Raw genomic sequence first — 11,699 nt, 5'->3', positions numbered from 1 at the left:
CTTGTACACAGAAACTAGTTGTCCTCCACCGATGGTGTACGCTGGTGCTTACTACAATAGATTGTACCCCATGGGTGGTCCTTCATACTATCATCCTCCTTATAATATCATCTGTGCGGGACTAGATCAAGAATATGGTTGTCAAATTCAATCAAGACCGTTGGTTTCCTTTGAGATTTTCAGCGATGAAAATGTGAATGGATGTTCAATTATGTGAAGGGATTGAAAGAAAAAGAAGAGTGTGTTGCATTATTAAGGTTTTATTTGGTTTTTTGTCCCGTTTTTTTATGGTCCTACATGGTTATGGAATGATAATAATTTTATAAAGATTTAATTATTTTGTTGGATTTTATAGTTTTATCAAATTTTTAATTAGGTCTTTATATTTTTTTTTTTTCAGTTGGACTTACACTACTTTTAATTTTGTAATTACATCATTTTCATGTTAAAAATGTTAAAATTAACATATATTTTTACCATAATAAATATGGTCAGAGATTTAATTAAGTTTTTAATTATAAATACCTTCAATTTGCGAAAAAATATTCAGTTAACTCTAATATTTTTTACACTAGGAAAAACTTAACTACAAAATTAAAGCAATGTAGGAATCTAATTGAAAACAAAAAAAAAGTATAGGAACTAATTAAAAATTTAGTGAAATTATAGGGACCAACAGAATAATTAAATCTTTTGTAAATCATGCAACTTTAAAGCTAAAATGTCTACCTTTCAATGTTCTGAAAACCGGACCGGCCAATTGAATCGATTCAACTGAAACCAATATAAAAAATGGTCCGATCCTCCTTCTAAAATTGTCTTTCAAACTATTGAGAAACTACTAAACCGGCTGGCACTAAGGAATCCAAAACCACTATTAGAAAATTAGTTATTACAGACGAATATTTCTGACGGATTTTATCTCACGGAAATACAGACGGAATTTCAGAGGGATTTTTTGTCGAAAAAAAAATGAATTAGCATAAATTACGGACGAAAAAGAGAATCCGTCGATAATTCCGTCAAAAAAATTAATTTTTTTCTGTGAGAAATGGTTACAGACGGAAAATTCGTCTGTAATTAAATAGGCAAAAACGCTGCATTTTATTAAATTATTACAGATGGAAAAATCCGTCTGTAATTTAAAATTTTCCGTCGAAAAATTTTAATTTAAAGCTAAATTCACCCTCACTCTATCGAACCCCTTTCACACACACAAAATCATAGAACAAACCAGTTGTTCCTTTCTCCTTCAACGAGCTTCTCTGTCGCACGAGCTGCTTCTTCTTCTTTCCTCACTCACAGCGCCACCGCTGCCACCCTAACCACCGCAGCTACCTTCTCCTTCTTCTCCTCTCTTTTAAACACTGAACCAGTAGAACACAGCCCCTGTCTCTCTCGTTCTTTCTCGTTCGCAGAACAAATCAAGCTCAAGCTCCTGTTCTCTTCGTCTCAAGTGAGCTCCAGCACACCGGTGCCACCTGTAGCAGCGTCTGTCCCCACCACCGCCGCACCTCTCTCTCTCCTTTTATCCCCACTCAGTTTTGGCTCGCATATCTTCTCAGCGTCGCAGCCATCATCTCCTCCAGTCAATGCTTCCAGGTTTTAGTTTCAAAATTCTTTTAATTTCTGTTAAGTTCAATTAATTTTGTTTAGTTAGTTTGATTTTAGTAATTAGTTTAGTTAAATTTGTTTTCTGATTAGTGAATTTTTAGGTTTTGATTAGATTATGTTTAGTTAGATTTGTTTTTTCTGATTTTAGTAATTAGTTTGATTTAAAATTTGTTGTTGAAACTTTTTTTCTCATGGTTTTTCAATTTTTGGTGTTTCCTTTCACTGCATTATCTTTTTTCTTTTGCTGCTGCTTCTTGCTGCAGTGTGATAATGATCCTTCTACTTGGAGCTACATCAATGATCATGTTCATTTTCATATAGGACAGTAAGTTTGACTTGCTTCAGTAATAGCATATTCTGGTTGTTTAATAATGTAGAACATATGCATCTAGATTCTTTAAACTTTCTTACTTTTCATTGTTATAGGAGGTATGCTTCACTTGGGATATATGATGTGGCTATCAAGCATATGATGGAAATCTTGGCCTGCAGTCACCAGTCCAAGGCAACACAGGAATTATTTCTTAGTGACTTTCTTCAAATTATGAAGGTGATAGTGACTCTATTTCCGTTTCAGATCTCATACTTAGAACCTGATTGTTAAAATACTGAACTGCCAATAGTTTGATTTAATATAATTCCTGAAGTAGTGTGCTTTGTAGAACAGGTTGGGGATGTAGGACCCATTCTTGATTTGATGGCTGTGGTTTTAGAGAATATTTCTACTTCTACCCTCCTAGCCAGAACAATAATTTCTGATGTCTATCAAACTGCAAAATTAATCAGTTCTGTCCTTAATGTGTCATATCAGAAGAAGGCAAGCATTCCTACATAGACTGAAAATAACATTTCTACCTATTCAGCTTTATTCGTTTATCTAAAGACATAGGGTGTTTTCTGGACTTATTCCAGGCTTTCCCTGATGCCTTGTTCCATCAATTACTTGTGGCCATGGCTCATCCAGACGTGAAACACAAATTGGAGCACATAGTGTCTTCTCTATGGTGCTTATGACATCAATGTTTTCTCCTTAGTTGGACTAGAAAACAAAGATGGCTATGAAGGTACAGAGTAATAGCTTTCACATTCAGCATGATAGTTTCTCTGAAGCAGAACACTTAAATGGGAAACTGCTAAAAGGAAACATGGTTGTAGGAATTACTGGGGATAAAAATGCTGTTCATCCATATCGTGGTTATAGCTTTACTCGTGCACTAACTGATGGAAAAGAGGTATGACATTTTCAACTTATCGGTATTAATTGTATTATCTTAATAGTGCCATGGTGGGAGCATATGATATGATGGAGTTTGTGTCGATCATATTTAAATTTTATTGATTCTTCTTGGATTCAATTTTATAACATACATCTATCAGTTGGTTTGGTCATTTATTTTTTCTTGTCCAACAATGGAGACCCTTGGTTGTTCCTAACCATGGGGTTATTTGTTTTAGGATTTAGGTTCTCTTAGATTGAGCAGTCACCAAGTGAGTCTGTTGCTTTCTTCCATCTGGGTTCAGGCAACCTCTGTAGAAAATGGCCCTGCAAATTTTGAGGCAATGGCACACACTTTTAGCATCTCTTTATTGTTTACTCGTTCTAAGGTGAGATTGATATATATCAAGTGTCATGATTGGTTTTAAATATCTGTGATCTGTGAAAACAATAAAACAATGACTTTGCCATTTTGTTCATCATTCATATATTGTCTAAATTTTGAATTATATGTTTTCTAGTAGCTGGGTTGCTTTTTTTTAATTTATTTTGTAGATATATTGGTTACCATAAAGCCTCCAAGTTCCAATTTATTATGGACTTGATGGAAATGGAGTTTTTAATCATTTCTGCCATGCTCTGCTTTTGATCAAGATAGGTTCTGATTTTGAGTGAAAATTTTTGGATTTTGAGCTCGGCGGTGGCACATGGTTGGGCTCCACCAGAGATGGAAGGGTGGCTTTCCTCACCAATTTCAGGGAAGTTGAAAGCCTTCCGGAACCCAAGACCTGGGGAGACTTACCCCTCCGATTCCTTCAGGTCACACACTCCATCTATTTGTTACTTTGTTTCTTAAGATCTTGTTACTTTGCAAATTCATGTGACTATTTTCAAAAATTGATATATATACAAAAATTGATACTAACTCTTTATACAATAAATTTAAGTCACATTATTTTCTCTAATGATGTCATGTCACAATTCTAAATCACATATAATTCAATCACATATCTTTTGTTATTTTAGTTAAGGAGGAGGAATTGCAGCTTCTATGAAACAATTTCCTGTTGTGATGGATCATTGTGTAATCAGTTAAAGCTATAGCTTAGAGCATGATAGGTTTCATTCACAAAAGAAATTGTTGATAACAATTAAAACCTCCTTGTCTTTTTATTGTTCCTTTGCTGCTTTTTATAACTCGAGTTTTGTGTAGGGGTGTGAGAGAGAGGTTGCTGAGGCTGGGAAGCAATCTGATGAGTTCTTGTAGGAGTGTCTCCTGTAATTATCGTGGGCTCTTGTTCACTCAAAATGATTGCAAGATGTACAACGTGGGATAGCAATGCTTGAAGGTGGCTCCAAATTTTCCTACCTTTTGAGTTAAGTTTTCTTCTCTCTAACATTCTTCTCTCCAAATTTTGTTGCTTTATTCTAATTATTTGAATATGTTCTTGTTTGACAGTTGACTGAACAAAAATTGACGAGAAGGAAGGTATAAGCTTTTCTTGTTTGAGGTTACTTGCTTGTTAGAGTTACTTGCTTGTTTAAGGTTACTTGCTAAGATTAAAACCTCGCTATCTTTCACTTAAAATTTTTGAAGGTTTTGATAAATTTTACCACCAATAGAAGCAATTTCAATTTCCCTGTTAATTGTGTTGTTATTGTTGTTGGAGGAACATGCTTGAGAGATTGTCTCGCTTCAGCATTGTTATGCTTGCCATGTGTTTGATGAATTTCCTAAGAGAGATGGAAAAGAGCGGAACTTGTTTTATGTGCTTCCTTTTCCCAATTCACAAGATTTAGATACTTTGCATGCTTAAATTGGTCGGATTATTGAGTGGTTGGGAAGTGGGAATTGAGCTACTTTGCATGCTTATTGTGATTAATTATTTGACTGCAGAGAGGGTAATATTTGTAGGGTTTATACTTTATACCATGTGTCTACTGTGCTAAGAACTTATTCAGAGTGAGGTTAGTATTTGTTATGCTGTTCAAACATTTTTGAACTTTCTTGGCTTTAAAAGTTATAATAGTTATGGTAAAAATGATCAGTTTCTGTACAAATACTTGAATTCTAATAATTTGTAATTGCAATTTTGAATGGCATTTGCAGATTAAAATACATAGGAGTTGCCCTGGTGAGTTGGAAGATGGGTGAAGCAGCTGGAACAAGCAAGTATAAATAGGGTTTGTACTTTTTGACATAGCTAACATGGTCTATGCATATACACTGTCTCTCTTAAAATGTTCTGGTTTGTTTCTGAAGAAGGCTCTGAATGCAAGTATAAATAGTGCAACTGCTGGTAGTGTTGAAATGGCAGATATTAGCACTACTGATGATGCAGTTAGGCCTGATTGATCTCTGCTAGAAGCATCATCACGGTTGCAGTGATCAAGAGGGCTTCCACAAAGTTGTTGGTTCCCTTCAAATGACTCGTCCGGCCAATGAGAGAATTTGCTGTCCAATTTTTCTTGAAGGTTGTTGTAGGAGAGATTAAGCACTCCCAAGCTGCTCATGTCACCAACTTGTGGAGGGACTTCTCCAGTGAGTTGATTGTGGGAAAGATCAAGTGCTTCTAATTTCCATAGATTCCCAAGAGAAGCTGAGATTTCACCTGAGAGATTGTTGTAACTGAGGTCTAAACTGATATGGAGATTTTTGGCGTTTTCCAATTTCTGTTTTAGTATGGAGAATAACACAGCTTTTAGTATGGTTTAGTATGGTTGAAAAATACATTGAGGATTATAGTTGATGTATCAATTACATTTTCTTTATTTTTTGAAATATTATAAATATTCGAATATAAGTTAGATGAAAATTTGTATTCATTAAATTTATATTTATTTTGTATGAAAACAAGTTTATTTTGCAATGGAAAAATCTAAAAAAAATTCTATTTTACCTTACTGACGGATTTACAGATGGATTTTTTGTCTGTATTCAGAGTGCGGGATGATTTTCCAAAGTTTAAATTACAGATGAAAAATCTGTCGAAAGACGGAAAATCTGTCTGTAATTACAGACGGATCCGTCTGAAAATCCGTCTGTAATTACAGACGGAAAATCCGTCGGTAATTTTCCGACGGAAAAAATCCGTCGGTAAATAATTTTCGACGGGGCTTTTACAGAGGGACAAAATCCGTCGGTAATTTTGTCGGTAACAAAAAATATGTCTGTAATAAAGACTAAATCTGTCTGTATTAATCCATTTTCTAGTTATGAACCCAGCTTCGTCAACGAAACCGCCGCCGTCGTCTGTGGTTGTCGGCGTCTCCGCGGCCTCCTCCTTCCCCTCTCCCAAACCCATACGGGTAGACCGTCTCTTCTAGCTCGGTACGTCGTCTATTCCCCCGGTGATTTTTATACAAAAAGAAGAAATAAGTTGGAGCACGATAGATTGAATGACATTGTTTATGTTACTTATAATTTGCGTCTTAAATTCAGGTAATATATGTTTCGTGCAATATCATATTATTTCATATGTAATCTTTATGATAACAAATGTGTAAATTATTAATTTTTCATATATCGTATTTAATTTTTTAGGAAGGAAAAAAAAAGAAAGCAAAAGATACAATATGATCCAATTGATTATGAAATCATCAATTTAGTTGACTTTTGGGTGACGGAAGAGGTTGTAGAGAAAGAGCCTGATCTTCCTAGTAATGTGGATGGCACTTATTGCGTGAGTATTATAGTTTATTTTTTGATGATTTATTAGAATATTGTTAGTTTTTAATATAATGATAACATGCGTATTTTATTAGGTAATATTGATGCTGATTTATACAGCGGTGATAGTAGTGGTCTTTATGCTGCATCTCTTAATTCATCTGCTCAAGAGGGTGGAAATGAAGGTGAAGATGATCCCACCGAAGCAAATTTGCAACAAGTTCTTGTGGATTTTGATGATTGATAAATCATCATAATATTTAGATATTTCTTTTCACTATTTAACTTTTGAGATTGTATTTAAGATCATATGGATTTGATTGACGACATTTCGTGTAATGTTTTAAATTTGGAAGATATTTTAAGATTTATATTAGACTATAATTATATTTTATGATATTTATTTGTAATTTATTTATTATTTTATTTTAAAATGATTTTTCTGGTTGAATCACGGTTAGACCAATTAGACTAATAAACTAATAAACCTGTAACTAGAATGGTTCGATGACCGATCTGGTTTTTTGAACTTTGCTACTTTTAGCTTTGTTTTTGGTTTTGGATCAAATTGTAAATCATGTTCTAGTGTGGCAACTTTCACAACTAGAAAATGGATAAATACAGACAGATTTACAGACAGATTTAGTCTTTATTACAGACGGATTTTTGGTTACCGACGAAATTACCGACGGATTTTGTCCCTCTGTAAAAGCCCCGTCGGAAATTATTTACCGACGGATTTTTTCCGTCGAAAAATTACCAACGGATTTTTACTAGTTACCGACGGATATTCCCTCTGTAAATTCTCCCTCCATTTCCTGAAGGCGACAAACTTACAGACGAATTTTCAGACGGATTTTCCGTCTGTAATTACAGGCGGATTTTCAGACGGATTTTTCGTCTGTAATTACAGGCGGATTTTCAGACGGATTTTCTGTCTGTAATTACAGACAGATTTTCAGACGGATTTTTCGTCTGTAATTACAGACGGATTTTTCGTCTGTAATTACAGACGGATTTTTCGACAGATTTTCCGTCTGTAATTTAAACTTTGGAAAATCATGATTACAGACAGAAAATCCGTCTGTAAATCCGTCTGTAAGGTAAAATAGAATTTTTTTTACTTTTTCTAATTACAAAATAAACTTATTTTCATACAAAATAAACATTCATCGTATTATCAAACTAAAAGAAAAGTACTATAAACAAGCAAGTCAATATAATTCAAAATATAAACAAAATGTATTGATCATCAACTATAATTCCTAGTATATTGTTCAACCATGCTAAAACTATCAGCTATAGTCTTCAGTGTCATCTTTATCCTCATCATCATCATAGTCCTCATCCGAAGACATTGAGGGTGGCGGTGGTGGCAGTGGTAGTGGAACTGCACTAGAACTATTTGACGCTCTAACCTTCTCATAATAGCTAACATATTTTTTGTTTCAGCTTTTCCTTCTTGGCCTTTCCAATTGCCCGTTCCAACTTTTCTAACTTCTTTTGAGTCTTTTCCAAAGGAGCCAAGCGTGTAGCTAACAACTTACTAATACGCTCATCTGTTTGTTGAGTAACACGCTGAAAAAGCTCTTCATTGAGATTATGAATCTATTCTCGCAAATTAGGAACAGAATTTTGATTTCTTGGTGCTCTTCCAGATACAGAATTGGCAGAAGTGGTTCCAGACTTGATAGAGTTAGAAAAGAATGACCCTTTTCCGTAAACTCGATTCTTCTTTTGCCCACCACACACTTCCTCCCAAATAAAATCTTCATCAATTGGTTGTAGCTCCATTCCTTGTGCTTGAGCCTCGGCATGTTGGGCCTGAACTTCTGCTAACTTTTTTATAAACTTCTCCTGTTGCACAATGGTTATATCAATTATATTATTATTATTAAGACAAATAGCCATGCATATCACAGTGCAGCAAATATATATATATATATATATATATATATGCATTACTGAGTCTCATGCACGTACAATATATATATATGCATAAGAGATACCAAAATAGAGTTGGTGAGTTGGTCAACAAATCAAGCCTAACCAACATAACAGATTAGGTCCTAACTGCACTAACCATTTTCTTTAATACAATCTTGATTATTCAACAAATCAAGCCTAACCAACATAACAGATTGGTGAGTTTTCTGTCAGTTTCACTGAACCATGCACTACCATTGTCATATTCTTGATTATTACCCAATATATTACTAATTAATTAACTAGTACAATGTTAGTATTTACCATATACACATGACTAATAATTCATACTTATTATTAAATAAACAGAAAGAGCAAAATGGAACAAGAAAGGAAAGAAGATAAAGGCACTATAAAAAGAAAGGAAAAAATGACTAGGTAAGTATAAATCAGGTAATTAGCTTCTCCTTTGTGACCTAATTAAATTAAGCAATTGTGAGAGGGAAGTATAAACCATGGAAAACATGACCAGAAAAACAAAAGGGCATATAAATATTCAAGTGGCAGCAAGTCATTAATTTAACATGTATGCTATATCTCACATGAGTGTCTTGAGAGCGCTTGTCCACCCATTTAGACTTGTCACTTTTAAGTGTGTGGGTTTCTTTGAAGACCTCCTCGTGGGTTGGTGTACGGCCCAACTGCTTCTTCTGTTCCACATAAAACACAAAATAAGAAAAATTTTACATAAATAGATGTCTATTAAATAAGATCTAAATCCACTTAAATTATATTACCATCCTCTCTATAGTTGAGCTCAATGGAATAGAACCACCGCAATGGACAGAACCAGCTAAGAGTGACGCTCGATTCTCCCTTGCTTTTTTCCTTATATTTTTCCATTTCTCATCTGTTTCCCAGTACCTTTCCAACACCTTTTTGTAAGCAGGAATTAGCCATTCGTGGGTTGTATCCACACCCTTACGGATATCAGACATCATTTGGCTAAATCGCTTACTTGTCCTATACTTGAAAGCCCTCCAGAAAAACTCATCATCATCATCATCAATAAGAAAGTGGCTCTGCACATACTCATCAAGTTGCTACTTATAAGATTCAAATCACATGGACAATATTCAATCAAGTTATGATTAAAGACAAGTTATGATTAAAAAAGAAAGAACAAGTTATTCAATCATTATAAATAATCCAACACTTTTACCTTCCACTCCTTAAACCAAAGCTTCTTTGTCAGAAGAGGGACATCTCCAAACTTTTTGTACGGTTTATCATATCGTTTCTTGATGATCTCTGTAATCTTCTGAGAACTAGGAGGAAAAGGTAACCAACTGATAATTTCATAAAGAATTGACAAGTTAGGAAACTAATTGTTTTGGTCTTTTGGGACATCTTTATTTAATTTAGTTAGGAGGAGGAGGAGGAGGAAGATGGTGGTAATGACTTAAAGAAGAAGCAGACACATGAAGCATATGCATGTCACATAGCATAATAAAATTTAATAGAGAAAAATAATATACTAAATTAGTTATGGAGAGATCCAAATTTTACCTTGTTTTTCCATCAGGAACCAATCTTTCTTTTGTGACACTATTAGGAACCGATGCAGTCTCTGATGGAGGAGATGTACTAGAGCTTCCAGGTGTCTCTGAATCAACTAATAGACTGGAATTGCGAAGCGGAGGAGGAATCGAAATTGGAGGAGGGGGTGGAGGAGGGGGACCCATACATCCTGGAGTAGGCCAACTTGGTGGAGGAAGACCCGTGTAGCCTGGATTAGGTGCCATCAAATACGGTTGCTGGCTAAGTGGTCCTGACTGAAAATCTGGCACAACCGAAGTCCCAGAAGAGGTGGAGGTGGTTGAAATAGCGGCTGCGGCAGTGGTGCGAGAACCTCTATGACCCTTGACACCTTTACCCTTGACCCGAGGAGCCATGACCTACAACCAGTAGTGTAGAGGCTTACTTCTATTTAAATATTCTACTAATTTCAAAACCTTAGAAACAGTGCGACATAACCCTAACTCAGTGACTCGAATAGAACTATAATTAGTTTTTAAAGTAACTACACAATTCTGTAGTATGTGGTCTGTTTTGACAGTTATGATCAGGTTAATAGTTACCTTGTCAGTCTCGCGTTGTAATGTCAGTACCTGAAGGGAAGTCTTGATTTGCATTGAATTTAATTGTGCATGTTAATGATTTAATTTCATTGATTTTCAGAGACTATACACAATGAACAGTTGACAAGTTGGAAAAACCTGAGACGGAGGAAAAATATATCAAATTATAATTGAATAGTTGACAAGTTGGATTTTGTCACCGAATCAAGTAAGAAGAAGAAAAAAAAGGAGCTACTCACAGCCAAAAATCAATATTCCCTTTCTCTTTCTATATAAGCTGGTATCTGAATCCATGCAAAAAGGAAAAATCATTAGTAAAATTCATTTTCGTGATAAATATTTATACTATTCAAAATTATTATTAATTACTTCAAAGGAATAAAAAGCTACAACTATAAACAACTCATAACAAAAGATGACACCATGACAAGCTCATGCTCGTGTTGATGTTCATTTTAAAATTTAAACATTGAAGAATCCAGATTTTTAATCTCATTAATCCCTGCCACAAGGCAATACAAGTTGACCTTAGAAAAATATTCCTAACTTATAATTCAGAGTCGAGCAGTTCAGGGCCAGAACCTCTGTTTTTTTAATCTCAAAAACAGTGACAATAATTGTTTTGCTTTCACAAGGCTCCACGGAGAGTGCTGCAACTTCCTGCCATACATCAAAAACCAACCATCACATCAAACAACAGAGCTCATTTTAATCAAATCATATAGGAACCATCAGTAACAGAAAATTTATTGCTAAATCATTTGTTTTTGAGAAGGACTAGCTATTCTAAATGGATTATTTTATTTTATTGTCTTTTTTTAGAATATTTATTATTAATAGCAGTAACTAATCCCTTAAAAATAACTTTTCAGAAAGAACATTTTGAAGAGAATAAATTTTTAACTTTAGGACCTTTATACAGATTACTAAGAATTAGACACAAAGACTGATCGTTCTTATGATATAAGTACACCAAGTGTTCTATAGAATTAAATGAGAGATTTGACAAACCTTATGCAAATGAAAGCTGGAGTGATCAACTTGTATGATCAAATCAATAGGGAAACTTGCCTTGGAAATCCTACACCAAATGGTACAAATAACATAACATAAATAAATAAAAGACTACAGT

At 34.5% G+C, this 11,699-nt stretch overlaps 2 protein-coding genes across 2 annotated transcripts; one reads left to right on the top strand and one right to left on the bottom strand.

The window, feature by feature from the left end:
• Positions 2,667–3,686, top strand: LOC107639058. Its single transcript, XM_021122372.1, has 3 exons — positions 2,667–2,846; positions 3,070–3,219; positions 3,489–3,686. Exons 1-3 carry the CDS (start codon positions 2,667–2,669, stop codon positions 3,684–3,686), a joined length of 528 nt encoding a protein of 175 aa, XP_020978031.1.
• On the bottom strand, positions 8,109–10,381 carry LOC107636183 (transforming acidic coiled-coil-containing protein 2-like). Its single transcript, XM_016339707.2, has 5 exons — positions 9,996–10,381; positions 9,649–9,775; positions 9,224–9,508; positions 9,029–9,136; positions 8,109–8,357 (listed from the first exon to the last, which is right to left on the bottom strand). The coding sequence occupies exons 1-5, from the start codon at positions 10,379–10,381 to the stop codon at positions 8,109–8,111; spliced, it is 1,155 nt and encodes a 384-aa protein (XP_016195193.2).

This window comes from Arachis ipaensis, chromosome B04 (genome assembly GCF_000816755.2).
Source record: "Arachis ipaensis cultivar K30076 chromosome B04, Araip1.1, whole genome shotgun sequence".
NCBI lineage: Eukaryota > Viridiplantae > Streptophyta > Magnoliopsida > Fabales > Fabaceae > Arachis > Arachis ipaensis.
The sequence above is the reverse complement of the archived record's forward strand: the minus strand, read 5'-3'. Positions and strand labels throughout refer to the sequence as shown.

Excerpts from the sequence above, each read along its gene's own strand:
- LOC107639058 (XM_021122372.1), top strand. The coding sequence starts at position 2,667 with ATGGCTATGAAGGTACAGAGTAATAGCTTTCACATTCAGCATGATAGT. Across the intron at positions 2,847-3,069 it reads CACTAACTGATGGAAAAGAG|GATTTAGGTTCTCTTAGATT; the intron begins GTATGACATTTT and ends TATTTGTTTTAG. Across the intron at positions 3,220-3,488 it reads TATTGTTTACTCGTTCTAAG|GTTCTGATTTTGAGTGAAAA; the intron begins GTGAGATTGATA and ends TGATCAAGATAG.
- LOC107636183 (XM_016339707.2), bottom strand. The coding sequence starts at position 10,381 with ATGGCTCCTCGGGTCAAGGGTAAAGGTGTCAAGGGTCATAGAGGTTCT. Across the intron at positions 9,776-9,995 it reads GTTCCTGATGGAAAAACAAG|TTGGTTACCTTTTCCTCCTA; the intron begins GTAAAATTTGGA and ends TGAAATTATCAG. Across the intron at positions 9,509-9,648 it reads TTTGGTTTAAGGAGTGGAAG|AGCCACTTTCTTATTGATGA; the intron begins GTAAAAGTGTTG and ends GAGTATGTGCAG.